This window comes from Cheilinus undulatus, linkage group 19, assembly GCF_018320785.1.
Source record: "Cheilinus undulatus linkage group 19, ASM1832078v1, whole genome shotgun sequence".
Classification (NCBI taxonomy): Eukaryota; Metazoa; Chordata; class Actinopteri; order Labriformes; family Labridae; genus Cheilinus; species Cheilinus undulatus.
The window spans coordinates 12,158,459-12,176,491 of record NC_054883.1 but is presented as its reverse complement, the minus strand read 5'-3'; the positions used below and the strand labels follow the sequence as shown (position 1 = coordinate 12,176,491).

Below are 18,033 nucleotides of genomic sequence, written 5' to 3'. Positions count from 1 at the left end.
TGGTTTTGTGAAGGCCAAGAAAACACCTCTTACTACCTCTGCTGCCACAGAGGTGGGAACATCTCTCTAACTCCTAAGCTCCCTCATAATCAGTGCTCCATTAGGTCTTGAACTGGCAGTCTGAATTTTTTTCAGGATTATTTTAGGTCTTTTTGTCTTTATTTTGATAAGAAAGCTGAAGAGAGACAGGAAATGTGAGGGGAGAAAATGGGGTAAAACATGCTAGTGTGACCAGTGTGCTGAGGCCTTTAGCTTCTGTACATGAGCACAGGCTCTACCAGCTGAGCTAAACTGGTACCTGAAACTGGCAGTCTAGTTAGGAATTTATAGAATGGCTTGATAAAAAATGTTAGATGTGAAATATCTACCAGAAACATTTCTATATGGGAAAAACAACAGCAGTGATCTCTCTTTAGTTTGTCAGAATTAAACTCCAAACTTGTTGAAATGTATAGAAATCAGCACTGGGAACACCAAAGTTGCCTTTTATGTCCTGAAATGTGAGGACTGACTGTGGGCCCCTTTGACAAAAACACAACAACAAACCACACTTGTGAGACCGCCAACACTTGGGGCCTTATCTCCTCTCTCATCTTTGATGTGGTGATGATTACACACTGCAGAGTAGGTTGACCTGCACGAGGAAGCCCTGCACCCCAGAGTTTCTTTCTGCTTCTCTTTTCTTACAGAAGACAGGGGTGTTCTTCTAACCAGAAGCGTGTCTTCAATTTCAAGCTTTATCACACACTGCAGTATTTGCACAAGACTTATCTGTTAGGCATGTGAACAGGGGCTTCCTGTTCACTGTTTTCTTTTGAACGCTGTCATCTGTTGTGACACTAGGACAGCACTTTGTGTTGAAAACTGAGTAGGCTTTTCCTCTTTGTTGTTTCTGAACTTGAGTATATATGTTGTTTAACTGCTGCTTTTTCACTCTGTTTTGCCCTCAAGTGATTGTTTTGTATCGTGTGTATGCATGAGGCTACGTAAGGGTTGGTGTTGTCATTCACCATATCCACAAACCTCCCAACAACTTTCCACCTGTCACTACCTCCATGATCAAATAACCTCAGGTGAACAGCTGCAGGAATGACACACAGGCTCAGGTCTCATAAACCCAGTAAAACACAGACTCTAATGTAAAACATGAGCCAAAGCATGAACCCAGCCTTGTTAAACTCTAATACAATCAGACTTGGCTTGTAAATACGTCCCCTTCATTAGGCCTTATTTATGATTTATAAGTACATTTAGGGCACTGGATTGTGGGTGGTGATGTTTGTAGGAGAACAAGAGTTAGATGACACACTTTCATATGGTATGTGGGAGGAAATATCCCTTTTTTTTCTCCGTCAGCACGTCTGTTGCTGGGAGTGGAATGGTGTCATCGTTGGGAGGAATGTGTGAGGGTATGATCCCTCTGCAGATGACTGTGCTGGAGGATTCATGTTTCCTGGGTTTGTTGTAAAGTTATGAGTGTTTCCACACAAACAACTGCAACACTTCAGCACTCTGTGACTCACTGCTGTTGCAACGTCCCCACAGATCCCTGCTAAGTGAGCTCCCTACCCTCTCAAAGTACAAATCTGCTGCTTAATTTAGATTAAAAAAGCCCCTCCACTTTCCCTTTATCTCTTTTCTTTCATCTCTTTTCTTTCTCCGAGTCTAAGCTTCACCCCCTCCTCCCTCCTTCTTCCCCTTTCCATGAGGCCTCTGTGCTGGAGCTGCACTAGAGGCCCTCTCTCTCCCTATCCCACGTTCCCATTGGCTAAGGCCATACCACATGGTCCAGGAGTGGGCTGCCCCTGCTCCCGCTATCCACCCCAGCTCTTCTGGGTGTTCACATGGAATAACTCCACAGCTGCAGTGGGAAGAGAGCGAGGGGCTGGGAAAGAGACACGAGAGGAGGGAGAGAGAGAGGCGGCGAGCCCAAAATGGACATGGCTAACCTATTCAAACACTTCTTTCGTGAGTTCTCAAACTTTTCTGGGCGTTTTTAAAAGTTGTTGTAACTTGTTTTGACATGAGGTGGGGAGCTCTTTGTCTCCTTCCCTCCCTGTATCGGAGTTTTTTCATCTTCCTTCTTTGATTTTTCACTCTGGTTGTATGTCAGTTTTGTTAGCAAACTAAATGTGTCATAATTAGAACAAGAGGAAACTGATTTATTTGTGCTAAAATGTTGAGCTGGCAGAGAAAAAGGAGTGGAGGGTGTCTTAACAGTCTTTTGAGGCTGTGTCTGTGGGAGCTGCTGTGAAGACTGGGTGGATATGCTTTTGAAAAGCCTTCTGCTGAGCTGAAGCCTGTAATTGCCACAGCAATCCTTCTCTGTCTCTTTCTCTTAAACATGTGGAGACACTAGCACAGTAATCCCACTTCATTTTTTTTTTTTTTTTACAAGAGTTTGTACTGGTGAGTGGGCTGCAACTCGATGGATTATCATCCTTGAAGACCCCACTCTTTGAGGAGTATTTCAAGATGTAGCCAGAGTCTGTTTTCTTTTATGCTACCCTCAGGGCAAGCTTTCTGGGAGGCTCCTCCACCCCCGCCACCCCAGCGCCACTCGTGGGCTACAGTTGATGGGAGCGGGGTGCTCATGTAGAACACTGTAGTCATTGTGCAGGGGGGAAAGGAAGGGGTCTCTGCTGATTGATGGGACCCAAGCATCCATCTCCCGCACCTCGCTCGGTTATCAGAGGAATGTCATTACTTCGGCAGCTCAGAGGGCCGCGGATACTTTACAGCCACACTGACACACTTTTTCAAAAGGCCCGGCATACACTCACTCTGTAATCTCACCTTGTAACTGTTGAGTGCTATCTCCTGTCTCTGCGTATCTTCACACAGCGTGTCTGCTTCTAACAGGCTGAGAGGAACAGCAACGCGCTAACAAACCTTGTGTAAACTCAGAGCTGTTAGCCTCCTCTCCCTCTCTTTTCTCTCTTTCCCCACCCTCTGTTTTCCTGTTTCTCAGCCTCCCCAGTGAGCGGAAACTCTAATTTGAGCCACATTTCTCCCTGAGCCCTTTTTGGAGGAGTTCTAGCCAGAGAGGAAGTGAGAAGTTAGAAGGAAGTTGAATCATTGTGTTGGGGTTTGTCTGTTGGACTCCCTGGCAGTTTACAATTCTAGCTTATTTTATCCAAACCACTTCTTAGTGTCTCTCATCAGACATTACCATAATTATGAGATTGGCAGGAGAGTCGTCAACATAACTTCAGGCAGCCTGTTGTCATGATGTCTGTTTTGTTTCACTCTGTCTCTTTGTTTTCCTGTGTCCTCTGCCATTAAGAGGAAGTGAGCAGTGGTCTGGGCTTGTTGAGGATCAGCCAGCACAGTAAACATGTTAGAGAGGAAACACATACAGCACATGTTCACGTCTGTTAAACCCAATGTTCTGCTGCAATTGCTGATTGTCTTTACCGGGTTGCTATAATATCAGAATTTTAGAATTTGATATGACACTTCAAATAACATTAAGACCAGTTTAGATGCTGTGGCAGAAAAACAAGAAATCCAAGACATCTGATACTGGGTATTTTCTAGGTTTCAGTTATCAGAAATTGCTTCTCCACACTGTCTTAATTTCACAAAAACACTGACAATATTTAGGAACTGAAAACATTTTGTCAAATTGCTGCCAGTGTTTTGGTGGAATTTAGACCGTGTGTAGGAGTTTGCTTGAAATTTGTGTCTGATTTGTCATGAGAAAGAGATTACTTTTTTTTTTTTTTTTTTTTAAGGCTTTTTCATACCTTGATCATTAGAGTAACAGGGATATTCAGAAAAGTTACTCTTTGAACATCTTTTGCAATTACAATGAAATAACAAGGGACTGGACGGCTTCTTGAAATCAGTAGTACTGGCAAAAATGACAGTGCTCTTTGGTGAAGGACATGAACAAATCCAGAAAAAATATGAAGAAACTAAGGCACTGGTAGTACAGAAAAACCCCAAAAGCCTTTATTAAACTGGCATGCACTTAAAGTAAAATATGATTCAAATAATTGACTTAAAACATCTTCCAGCATCTAGCCTTCTTCTACTTCAGGATCATGACAGTTTCATAACAGCTTTTAGTTTATTCTAAAGACATGTGCCTTGAATTCTTGATAATTTCCTGTCATCTGCAATTATTCAAAGAAAAGTAGACTATTCTAAGAGATGGACGTGGCTGTACATTGGAGTCTGTTAGCTTGATGCTAACAAATACTTGATATAGCCTTTAAGGGGTTAACAGATTTAGCATTGTTTCACTCCCTTTTTAAGCCTACAGTATGTGAAATTCCACCACCGAGGGGCACGTTAATATTTATGCTGAAGCTGTCCCAGAATGCGCATGTGCAGAGAAACCAACTTTTGAGCGCATACCCATCCGGCGCATACACAGAAGAGTCTTTTTAATTGTATTTTTCACTTATTATGAGAAACTGATGAATGAAACAAAGCATTGTTTTATGCTTAGTTAATACACCGTATGAGATGCAGTTTTTATTGAACAGTCCTCAGTTCAGAGCAAGTAGGAGTATTGAGAAGATGGTGAGGGAGGTGGGTGGTGCTGAGCAGGGCTGGGTTTGATTCGCTTAAAATGGGGGGAGAGGAGAGTTAGAGCTATTTGATTCGTGACCTATGGCAGCCTCAATAGCAAGACATGTCCCATTACAGTTACAAAAACATGTCTTTGAAAACTTTAGGAAGCACTTAGGAGACTGTAAGACCTAAATTAAAAAATATTTGTTCAAAAAGAATGATCACTTTATAAATTGTTATAGATATTTCAGTCAAAAAATTCTAAATATTGTATCTTAAACTTAAGATATTGTCTGTTTCTCTTGACAATACTGAGTAAAATAGATAATTCATTTGATTAATTACATTAAAATGTTCAGTGAAATGGATTGATTCTTAAATCAAAAGAAAAAAAGTTAGATTCTAGGTTAGCAAAATGATTCCATATGCACTGCAGCCACTGTCTGGCATGTAATATTGTATTAAAACCAGACACCAGCAAAAACAACAGAAGAGAGTATTTTTGTCACATGAAATCGTCAGTCTTTTAAATTAAATCAATAAGTCTTTGAATATTTGAAAATCTTTGCTCCACCTTGTTTTTATCTTTTATACTATAATAATATAATCAACTGTGTCCATTGGAGAGCTGATGTTTAAAGTTGATCACTTGATTGATAGAAAGTCAATCAGCTCTAATTTTGATTATAAAACTTTTTTTTTAGTTCTAAGTCCAGTTGTGAGACATTTTAAGATTACAGCTTTTGTAATGTGAGTATTTAACATTTTCCCTCATTGCATGGGTCGTGACACCTGACACTGAATTTGTATTGGACCACCCATGAGTGGATTTTTTTCCCCCTTCTTTTATAATTTGAAAGAGATCTACAAACCTTTTCACTTAGAAAAGTCCCATGATTCATGTTCTGCCATGGAAAAAGAGTTTTTTTAATACATTGTAATATGTATTTTCAGTGTATTTTGTCATTATTTTCACTATGTGTGCATAAGCCAGCATACAAGGAAAGCAAACAAACACTAGAATACACTAACAATTTCCCACTCACATATTCCCAACCTTCTCCTAGGTAAATAAACGATAACCATTACAGTATTTTTTTAAATCATTATTTTGATGGTTTTCTAAGGCCGGCCACACACTAGACAATTTTTTAAATCTGAAACGAATTTAAAATCATGGGAGACCACAGACTGAAAGACAATTTCCAAAGATTTTTTATCTTTAATCCTCTGAACGCACACACTAGATGACTCAACCAGATTGTCAGATCACTGGAGACCTGCTGGCCTGCCTACGACCTCGTGTGATCACGTGACTTCAGAAAAAAAAAAAAAAAAACACGGATGTCGATACCGTCTTGCTGTCTCTCCACAACAGAGTGTCCTGGCATGCGTTTACAGGTGCAGCAACAGTCGTAAGACAAGGGAAAGACTCAGGACGAAATCCTGGCTGGAATTAAGGTACCGTTGTGTTTATGGTTGTGAGTGGTGAAAGTAGGTATGATTGGTCTGGTGACGCTACCCGGTGTGCTCGCTCTCATTGGTTGTTGTGGGTACTCAGTCAGCGGCACTACGACCCAGAATCATAAATATCAAACATGTTTGATATTTATGATTCAGGGTTTGGGAGGCTACAACGCGATTTGGAGCAGTAAATTAATCACGTTGACACCACACACGTGCTGACTACCCAGACAAATAATCATTTGCGACGAGGCTCCAGTCGGTATACGCCCCCACAATCGTCAGGGGAGTCAAATCTTGTCCCAAATCGGGCTTAAAATCCTGTAGTGTTGGCCGGCCTTAGTCTGTCAAATTGCTTGGATGGATGTGTCACCAGACTTTATGGGGTTTGAGATGCCAAAACATATAATATTTAATATTATTTAAATGTACTAAATATGTACTCAAATGATGTCCATTTTATAGAAAAAAATGTGATGTATTGATAAAATTATTCATAAGGACGCACAGCTGCATCAGTACAGACTATTATTAGTCCTGTTGTTTGGCAACCTGCAAACAACATGGCATGATAACAGATATCAGTACCTGATGTTTATCTATTATGTCTTATCCATTTAACCATGATATCCAGTATACCTAACATCTGATTCAAAGGAGAGATTTTTTTACTGGACAGAAGAAGAAGAAGTCACCTGTTGGACACAAACTGATCTGTTTTTGTGGTCAGACATGAGAGAAAACATTACCGTTGTGGGAGTCTCACACCAAAAGAAGCACTGAAAAAAAAAAGTGTTTCAGACATGGATGTCACCAGCAGCCCTCATTTTCAGTCTGTGCATCTCTAATTAAGAAAATGCATGCCATGTCATTGACCCAATACCAGTCTTGTCCATTAGCAGTGGATCTGAATTATTCTATTCTTGGTTTGACAGTATGTATCCCAAATCCATGTCATGAACAAAGCTGCTGATCCAAACAAGAAACCTTTTTTGGTTTGAGGTTTTATCGCTGAGTATCAATCTCATGCATGATGAATTAGGCCTGGTGGGTAATCTAATATTTGCCTTCTTAGCCCAATTTTTACATGAGATTACACGTTTACTATCTTAGGCTTCCATGTATAAACAGGAAATAGGCTTTCCCAACTTATGTTGTTTATAAGTATTCAGAGCACACTGAGGAATTGTAGCTGAAGTATGGGGACACAAAACAAAACTTTCTTTAAATTTGGGTCACCAGAAGAGAGGTTATGAAAAATAGGTCAAGTGAAAAAAAAAAAAAGTTTGAGCAGACATCTCTGCAGATCAAAATGCTGCTGCTTGAGTGAGAGATAATCATTTCAGTGTTACTTCAGGGGCACTAGTCTATCTGGGTTCACTGGAGATCTAATTTGTTTTTATTAATAAGACCACTTGTTGAATGATCAGGAAGGGGGGATGTTAACCCTTGACAGTAATCCTGAACTGTCCCGAGAGTTTAAGACCAAAAAGAGCCCCTTGTCTCTTTTCCCACCCCCTCTGCTTCATCACAGGGACTGGTGTCAGCCAGCGTTTGATGTCTCACATGGCTGAATTTGAAAGAGCTTTTTGCACGTTTCCTGTTCAGCCATCAGTCAGCCGTGTTAGCAGGGCGATTGAAGCTGTCAGCCAGAACCTTCCCAATTGAAGGCTACGCCATCTCACTGTTGTGTGTTTTCCCTTTACTTTGTTTGACTCACTCTTTCTGACTGCACGTGCTGTCATTACATTTAATGTGCAAGTCTGCTACCAGACCATATGGCTGACGGTTGCTGCATTGCATCATATGTCTGGTGGATGTGGGTGACACATTATTATCAGACTTTGAATTGTCACAGACACACAGGAGTCTCACCCGTGATTTCATGACTGTTGCCACACAGTTATTAGGCCACCAGGTGGAAGTTGCAATATCAGATGTTACTGTTGCTCTAAAATATCAGCATTTCTTTATTGCTGCTAATCTTGCCCCAGTGACCACACGCCATTCAAGTGCAGGGATGTTCAGACACTGTCAGACAGCGTGACGCGGGGTGTTGTTGTCCACAGAGGAAGAGCCCTGGAATGGAGGGAAACTGAGGGGTCGAAAGGGCCCTGGCAGACAATGGCAGGCCAGCCAGCGTGTGGAGGCCAGAGTTAAAAAACAAAAACCTTTTCCTGTCTGTCACTGGCAGCCAAAAAACAAAAACTCCCCGACACTTTCTTCTCCTTCCACCTCATCTGCAAACAAAAAGTGAGGTTGTTGGAGTGCTTCTACATAATGCGTGCTAAGGTCTTTTGTCATTCTTTGCTGTGATTTGGTGCCATCTGACACAACACGATTTCCTTCCTCCGCATCCTTCTCTCAGGAAATGCGCAGGAAAAAGCATGTGACGTCAGAAAGTTTCCAGCTCACAGCACTGCTTCATTTCTCTTCTATCATGGAGGCATTTCCTAGGTAGCAGTAGAGCAATGGCATTTTTGGGAGTTTAACAGGAAGGGCTCAGTCACTGCACATCTATGTGTGTGCGCATGACAGTTTCATGTATTTGGGGTTAACAAATTTGAGCACTGAGGGGAGGACTGTGATGACATAGGGGTGGTGTTTATTGTTTGGTTGTCATCCTAGTGATGGTAGTCTTTACAGAGTAAAAAAATTCAGATGTCTTTTATCTGCAGAATCTGTGACCTACTGGACTTGACCTTTTCCACAGTAACATTTCAATGCGTGGCTTCTTCTCCAATACCAGCTGTTTTTAAATGATAAAGTCTGTTATTTTAATCATCAGTATGATCATAAAGTGCTAAAACTTAAAAAGCTATTTGTTTAAAAAGAAAGGTTTATAAGATAGGAACATATTCAGTTGTTTAAATTAGGGCTGAACAGTTTGGAAAAAATCTAATTGCAATTTGACATGCAGTTGTTCTGAAGTTCCTCATATTATTCCTCATATATGTATTTTTTAATGTAACACAAGCAATCAATCACTCTATATTCTAACCAACATGATATTAGGTTAAACAAAAGCTAAACAAGCTGTGATTATTTTGACTCTTGTTGCAAATCATACACGAATTCTTGTATTGAAAGGGGTCATAATTTTGATGTCATTCTCATGTGCAATAAGAAAAACCTTCAAAAATGAAGAAAGTAGGATTTTTTGTAGACTATTTTTAAGAAATGGCACTTGAATGATTGCATGATATATAATGCATAACATCTCTGCTCCAAAAAAGGTTTTAAACTGGTATTTTGGTGCAAATTTCAGGTTAAAGAAATATTGCACCCTCTGGGATTTGAAAACTGCACCGGTCCAAATTGCAATTTAATCTAATTTGCGAGTAAATGCCCAGCCCTACTTTAAACTGCATTACAACAATGGCAAACATTAGTGCCATAAGGTTACCTGTGTTTTTTGTGCAATTTCAAAAGTGTAAAGGGATTTGTCTGCAATTTTTGATAATTTAAAACAAGAAATTTTGCACCATTAGGTGCCTGGGGCTTCTCTGTTTTGTTGCTGTGGCACCAAAACAGGCATCAATATAATTTAAATTCTGGTTTATTAATAGCCGTACTTCACAGTACAGGTTTGTTTCCAGACAAATAATCTCCATTTTCTCCTCATCTTTGACTAATTATTTAATCTTTAATTCAGTGTTTTCAAGCGTAATATGTAGGGATACACAATATTGGATTTTTGCCGATATTTACGGAATCATTTTAGCTGATACAGATATTGATACCGATATTTATGTATGCTTTTCAGACAAGAAATTTCAGTCCTTTTGGACACACTTTAAGGTTTGAGGATGGCCAAGGAAACAAACTTTAGTCCTTAAAAACACTTTAAAGTTTAAAGAATGAGGATAAATAAAGAAAAGACCTCAACTGACATATGCCTGTTGGTTTAGCCTGAAACTACACTAATTATTAGTATATATGGACAAATTTACAGTCGATGAAATACACAGGCAAAATATTGGATGTAAATATCGGCTGAAATTTTGATAACTGCTGATACCAGACCGATAATATCGTGCATCCCTAAAAATATTGTTGTGTAGCAGTAAAGATGACACATCTGCACAGTATAGTGATGGGTAAGCTGAACTGTCTCATGATAAAATACTCCTAGCATCAGTCCTACCAAGTCCTGTTGTGTCTGTTACAACATGAAGTCTTGTCTGAGGTTGTTTCATACTGCTAAGTTGATTATGGAGTGTTTTGTGTTGAGGAATGGCATACCAAATCATGCGCCTCAAAATGAAGAAAAAACAGTTGTGCTGGCATTTCCAGCATATATATTGCTGGTGAAACATCAGTGTAATTTGTTTAAGGTTTAAAATCAGACTGTAGATTCTTCACATCAAAAGACTGAAAGAACCTAAAAGCATTTTTTCCCTAACTCAGTTCTAACTTCAGGAATGAAAAATCACAAAATGCCCAGTGAGTGAAGTTTGTGATCCCATCCTCCAAGATTAAGAGGGAGGAAAGGCAGTCTGGAATTTTGTCTGAAATACCACCATGTATTTAGAGCAGTCTAGTAAACTTAAAGAAGTAAGATGCAATAGTGTGTAAGAAGACCACAGTTTGTGATCAGTGTCTTTTAATACATCTGAATAGTCCAGCACAGGTGGGGAATGTACACCCAACTAGCTCCTTCTTAAAGGAACGGTGAGACTACTTTTTTCTTTGTAACAACTGCAAAAAACCTTCAGCTTTTATATCTGCATACTGAATGCACTCCATGAAAATCAAGTTGTCAACAAGGAAAAACCAAAAGTATTTAACAGAAGGGGTCCTTTTTTATTAGTGAGAGTATATGAAAAAATTGTGTAGTCAAGCACCATAGTTTTTGCTAATCGAACTGATTTTTTCATATTTTACAATGAAGTATTAAACACTTTACCCATGTATTTTGAGCTCCATACACAGTTACTCCTCCTCCTCCTGGTGTTTGCAGTCAACTGTTTTTCCTCCAAACATTCAGCCTTATGTTAATCCCAGAATGCCACCAAACATGCTTGTCTGGGGAGGTCTGTAAACTAACAAGGTACTCTCTCAAGTGCAGCCCCATTGGATCACAAACCTGGCTGGACACCTTGGCAGAATATCAAAGAAGTTGCTGCCACAGCCGGTCACTGTCAGTTTAGCAGAATGCAGCTGTGTTCAGCATTGAAGCCTGTGGCCTTTGCTCTGAGCAGCACCATGCCGTGTTCAGTGTGACAGTCTGCTTAGATAAGAGTAAAAGCACGAACATACAGTTGTTTTACTCTGACACACAGGTGAACTCTCAGCAGTTGACCTAAACCAGCATGACAGATGGGCCCTTGGAGAAGCAGTAACAGCTCCCTTATCCCTCAGTATCATCTACCTGTAGCTGTGCAGGCAAATCCAAACTTCCCCTTGTTACCTCAGCTGAGATTGGATATCTAGTCAAATGGAGCAGTCTTAGTTGTTGTGCTTTTTTAATGCAAAGTGTGACTGGAGCAGGAAGCAGCAAATAAATCCTGACTGGGAAACTGATAACAGCTTTGTTACCTGGTCAGAGAGATAAAATATGAAGCGCTCAGTTCTCTCCATTCACAGTCGAAGCGACTTTATCCATGCAGGGTTGACCCCTGACTTCAGAGTGCGGTTAACTAGGTCATTACCAACTGTGCACAGAATACATCCTGGGGCCTGCACCTGCATGGACATGTTTGCTTCCTTAACAGGCGTGTGATTATTTAAGCTGTGGATGCTCTATGTGTCATTTCTGTATCTTTTTAACCCTGAAGAGAAGCAAACAGTTTGTTTCTTTCTGTAAACTAACATTTTTAGTGTAATTAAAACAAATTCAGTTATTTTCTCAGTCATTTTGCATTTCTCCCTGTGGGTTATTAAGGCTGCACAGAGGCATAACTAGACCTTACCTCCACGCACAGACATCAGCTCTTAACACCCTGTCTGCAGTCTGTAGTTATGTACAGTGCTGTGACTAATAACAGGGTCTACCTGGAAGCAATTTGACGTTGGACTCTCAGCACTACCATGAAATTTGTCTGCACTCCTTGAGTCACGGACACGACTCGGTTACAGTTTACTCATGGTGAAACAGATTTAGTGCAGCTTGTGACAAATTAGTCACGTTCCTCAGCCAGAAAACAAACAAACACTCACACCATCATCAGAGCAGAGTCCTGCAGACTACACCCTGCCATGCTATATAATTTAAAAAAGCTGACTTTGATAGAGTTCTGCAAACGTAATCAGGTATGAAGTCACTAGTTTAGTCTGATGATGTATGCCAACCAGACTAAGGCTTAGACAGGCTTTGATTACCAGTAAGGCTGCTTAAATACCATATTAGCCTGAATAGAAGGCATTTTTCCTCTGGCGTGGCATATCTTACAAATGACTTGACTCTTGTATAAGTCTGTGCTGTGTTAAATGTTTTGGAAGCCAAAACAAGTCCACATATCCAAATGCAGCTGAAGCTTCACTGCAGCGGTAGGCATAACCAGCCGACTCGCTCAGACCGGAAGTCTTGCTTGATCTTGTTGTCTAAGCAGAAGAGGAGAGGGAAGAGTCAACCGCTTGCTGCCAGCTGGTGGTGCCTGCCGCCAACTAGCGGTCAGGGTGTGAAAGTACACCACAAACTATCGCACCAACAAAGTGAATTATTGATTAAAAAAAATATTGATACTGCATTTTAAAATATCGATACAGTATTGTGCTGCAAAATACCGCGATACATCAGTGTATCGGTATTTTCTCACATTCCTCGTAGTGGTGTGAAGGGATCTTGTGCACGAGATTTCGCAAGACTAAAACATCACAAGATTTCTCATCGAGATAAAAAATGTCTTCTGTAAGATTAACATAATGCTTTGAGGCAGAGCAGTAGTCCACTTGAACTGGATATTGCCCGTGCATTTCCTCCTGACCCCCTCAAATAGTTTGTGTGACAGTCAGTAATTAAACAGAGCACAGCTGATCCTCCATCGCCTGTTTGAATCGCCACTGACAAAAGACTAATTTAAGTGATACAACTTCTTATATTTTAGTCTGTCATAGTCAGATTTTAAGAATAATTTTAAAAATATAAAGAGGGTCCAGGGTTATCTTAAGGCTCCTAATATCTTTATCATTTCTAACATGCATTAACATTAACATGCTATCTGATGTGAAGTGCCTTAAAATGTATGTTTAAGTCGTGACCAGACAAGACATAAACAATAATTAGGCAGTGATATTAAGTGCAAGAGGATTAATATTAATATTTTTCAAAATGTACCTGCAATCTTTGCATTTTAGGTGTTTTACTTGAATCAAAGACAACATTTCCAGGCAGTGTTATGAAAGTTAAAAAAAGTGTATAGAATCTCGTCTTGTAAGCTTAGCGTCTGATCACACCCGTATAATGAAGTGTTTTCAGTGCTCAGTTCCCTGAGCATGAAAACACCCTCTGTGTCAGCTGTTTATTTTTGGTTCAAAACAGTTCAACTTTTGGAACAGTGCGGTGCTCATCAGCGTCACTTTACTCTCACTGGTCAATCTGAATCGACAATGGCAGAAGAATAGAGGATCTGACTCGTCTTTTATAGGCTAAAGTTTCTGGGTCTACAGCTGCTACCTGACAAGAAAGGATTCCTTTACATTGTTGGTCATATTTCCTTAAAAGGGAAATATGAAGCACATGGAGCAATTTAAAAACAGTGTTGCTTTACAGAGGAAGCAGAAGTCGGCTTTCTAGGGATGCACTGATACCTGATTTTCCTGGCCAAGTACGAGTACTTACATTTGTGTACTCACCAATACTGAGTGCAAATATGAGTACGTAATAATACCATCACTGTTCTTGAAATTATTTCAATTTCTTGTATTTTCATATATGTTAACTATCCCTCCCTTTTGACAATTAATCAGTGCATGATTTCCATACTTCTCTGATTTTTCCATCCTCCTTTTTTAAAGATATATTTTGGGGCTTTTTATGCCTGTGGATGGAATCAGAAACATGGATGATAGAGTGGGGCAGGAGCCACAGGCCTGACTCAGCCCTGAGCCGCCTGCGTATATAGGGTGCGACCTAGGTCATCTTAGTATCCCGGCCATCTGACCACCCTTTTTATCCTCATTTATGTTAAGATATCAACAAAATGCAGACATGGTTTCAACTTTGTCTTTCACATAATGAGTAAAGTATCTCCTTGGCTTTATGAGTACAAGAACAGGTTAGAGTGTCAGCTGTGGACACTGGCCCTTATCATTTACGATTTCAAATCAGAGTGGCACTGATTGCCAGAAAGGGGGGAATTAGGGTGGAGTTATGACAACAAATTCAAGAACATGGTTATAAATGCAAAATTTTCTCTGTAGTCTATACAGTCACCCTTTCCATCAACTAAAGATAAGCTGCATATGTTCACTTTTGTAAATGGAGGGAACATGGCAGCAGAATTGAGGGTGAAAGTTTTTAAAATGGGAGTTTTGTTGGCACAAACCAGAAAGAGAGCAGATGGGACACACTGTTGTGTTTTAAGATAAGAGCAGAGTATGTGTGAAGAAAACAGAGTTATATGCACATTTTAAAGTAATCAGTGAAGCATTAAGTCTGCATTCTAAAGTCATCTACGATGGATTAACTAGTGGGCACACTGCACCTGTTCTCTACCATAAATGCAAAGTATTTGGCTCAATGGAATCATGAGTGAAACAGTTGTACTTTCTGTCTGTGGAAAATACAGAAATATCCAGAAATGTGGAAATTTTAATCTGTGAAAGGTTAAAATAGAATTGATCTGACATGTTAAAAACAGCACCTCTTTTGTTTTTTGCACATCATTTTCAAATCAGAATGTTACCTTTCCTCTTAAAATAGTCTTAACATTTGTCTTGGAAAGAGGGTTGTGTTATAATCAGGATTGTCTTAGACAAGTCCTACTCATAGTAGCTTTGCCAGAATAGCAGAATGTCTATCGAGCCAGAGCTGTGTACCAGAGCTGCTTTTCAGTCTCTCGGAAAATTGGAAGTAGGTGTGAGTAAGTGTGATCTCTCCCCACTGCTAGGCTCCACATGTGTTTCATACAACTGTTAGCATGCCAGGCTGCCAAGTGGAAATTCTCATCCAGTAAGAGGATGACCTCTTCCTGCCAAAGCTCTGCCTCTGGACTGCATAACCCAGGAGCAGGCTAAAGAGCCCTGGTAATCCCCCTTCTGTTAGCCCAGAGGCTGTTTGAAAGGTGCCAGGAGGTTGGCGGCATGTGCGATAACATTCACCCTGTGGTCATTCCCCGTTTGACCAGGCAAACATGTAGCCGGAAAGGAAAAGAAAACAAGTCTCTGCTACACCACAGCTGATAAGGTCTTGATAAATAAGCGCTTTTTAATCATCCTGGCTCTGCGCTGAAGTCAAACGGTCAGCTCAGCGTGGCGCTCTGAGTGTAATGGGTTTTGAGGAGGAATTGTGGGGGTGGGAGGCAGACAGAGGGGGAGGATGTAGAGTTAGAAAGAGCAAGAATTTGGACTGAGTTTCGCATCCAGCTGCTGTGCGAGCAAGGCTGCAGGTGTCTGAGGTGATTACGGAAATGTGATTAACAGCAATGAATGTGACTGAGCCCTTTTTGCCTTCTGCATAGTCCTTTTTAGCTGGAGGTCACAGTACCTCAGATTTTTAAAACTGATTTATATAATCATCTTAGGTTGTAAATATGTTTGATACTCTGATACCACATTTTAAACAATACAGCCTCAATTAATTGAACTTTTGATGTTGTCAAAAGTGCTAAAGCTTAAATAATCACCTCTATTTCATATGACAGCTGTGTGGGCAGGAAAGCTGCAGAAAAACTCCTGTATTCTGTTTAAATTACACAAACACATGGCAGCATTTCCATGTTTTGTGCATTGCGTATGTGTATTGCATACAATACAGAATGCTCTATTTTTGTTGCTGTTTAAATAAGGTATCGATATTGTTTGATTTTCACTCGAATTCTTCGAAAGTCAAAATTCTGGTGTTGTGACAACCCTATTCCCATGCCGAAACAAGTTTTCATCCCACTCTTTTTTAGTTTTACTATACCAGCATTGCTTTTTTGTTTCCTCAGCACCCACACCTAATCCCTAAGAATGTATTTAGATTTGGAGTGTGGGGGTTAGCATACTGCAATGTGGAAAAGCCGTTTTTTTTTGTTTTTCTTGCTCTACTTACCCACCCTCCCTGTATTTCAGTGAAACCCCTAATGCTTATTACCACTGCCTGGTATTTGTCTGGGATTTCTTTCTTTCCCTCCTCCCTTAAATTTTCAGACTTGTTTTATAATCTTGTGTTTGTGTGGTTTGTATTTTTCTGTTGAAACTTGTTCAACATCAGTGGAGAGATGTTGAAATTTGTGATTCCAGAGGCTTATGTTTAAGTGGAATGATGACTTTTAACTTTTAATTGAGACAAAAAGGCCTAGAGGCCTGCTCGAGTCTGCAAATTCAGGATGTCAGCTGTCTTGTTGTTAAGTTTCTGACCTTATTCACCTGATTTAATTCTGCTGTTGATGTGATTTCTGTGAACTCTTACACTTTTTCTTGGATCTTTCCTGCAGGAATCGGGAAGGTGAAGAGCAGGAAAGGAGAGAGGGGCACAGCCTCCAACACAGACACAGACATGTACGATAATGGAGAGCGGCTATATGACCTTAATCTTCCTGCACTGGTCAAGTTCAGCTACACGGCTGAGCGCGAGGACGAGCTGTCTCTCGTGAAAGGCACACGCGTGGTGGTGATGGAGAAGTGCAGCGACGGATGGTGGCGTGGCAGCTACAACGGGCGCTCCGGCTGGTTTCCGTCCAACTACGTGACGGAGGACGTGGATGGGACGGCAGGGGGAGGGGGCATGGGCAGGCTCGGAGACCCGGCGGGATCGTTGACGGAGAAGTTGGCGGCGGTAGTAAACAGCACCACCAATGGAAACCGAGTGCTGCACACGGTCCAGGCGCTCTACCCGTTCAGCTCCGTCAACGACGAGGAGTTAAACTTTGAGAAAGGCGAGGTGATGGAGGTCGTGGAGAAGCCGGAAAACGACCCAGAGTGGTGGAAGTGTCGTAAAGCAGATGGACAGCTGGGCTTGGTGCCTAAAAACTACGTCACTGTGCTGGACTCCACTTCTCATAAACCTGGAGCAGGGCCTGCTGGGCCGCCCACACCTGACTGTGACTACATCTCACCTTCAGGCAGCGGGCGCTTCGCAGGGAAGGAGTGGTACTATGGGAAGGTGACGCGCCACCAAGCAGAGGTGGCCCTCAACCAGAGAGGCATCGAGGGAGACTTCCTCATCCGAGACAGCGAGTCATCGGTGAGTAACCTACACCTACACCTCATCACTGATTTGTGATGGGTCAGTAGGTAATGGGTTAACCCTTTACCTACTGACCCAGTGCCGGCAATGGCTTTTATATGTCTGGAGTATTATTACAGTAACTCCGTCAAAGTTTATCCGATCAGAAAAATTCCAATGGTGTTGGAAAGCTGAGAATTGTGGGCATGTGCACATATATGGCTCATTACGGCCGTATGACGTGGGCATTCATAGCAAATCACCAGTTTTGTATTGTTCTTCTTTTAAACTGCTGACAATTCCATATTATGTGCAATAATCATTAACCAGATGTTGAAAAGTCAAGTTCAAGTACTCCTGGGAAAAAAGGGACCAAAGCTCTCAAACTCCCAGCTGTAATAACAAAATATCTAAATCACCATTTTAAACTCGGTAGGTAAAGGGTTAAAGCTATCGGCAGTATTGAATTGATTATCTCTGCTAGTATGAGCTAAACGATGACAAATAGTAGCCCTCAGCAAAATCTGACAGTATTGGAAAAAAAAGCGCTAATAATGAGATCAATATTGGAAATTGCTTTGATACCACCTAAAATTACATCAGTTTTGCTGAGTTACCAGTATAGTAATAGTCTAGTGCAGTGGTTCCCAACCTTTTTTTTCTAGATCTTTGGCGCTCCCCCTAGGGGTGCCTGGACCCCAGGTTGGAAACCAATGGACAAGTGCTATGAT

At 40.9% G+C, this 18,033-nt stretch overlaps 1 protein-coding gene across 3 annotated transcripts in view; it reads left to right on the top strand.

The window, feature by feature from the left end:
• The window catches only part of nck1b (NCK adaptor protein 1b), a 54,888-nt gene that overhangs the window by 29,243 nt on the left and 7,612 nt on the right, over nt 1-18,033 (top strand). For 2 of the 3 annotated variants that reach the window (XM_041814105.1, XM_041814104.1), the window contains one exon: nt 16,572-17,320. In XM_041814105.1, coding sequence (XP_041670039.1) covers nt 16,572-17,320 — 749 coding nt within the window. Of the gene's footprint in view, nt 1-1,859; nt 1,969-16,571; nt 17,321-18,033 lie in introns of those variants that run through there. The other variant, XM_041814106.1, reaches the window with a different exon arrangement.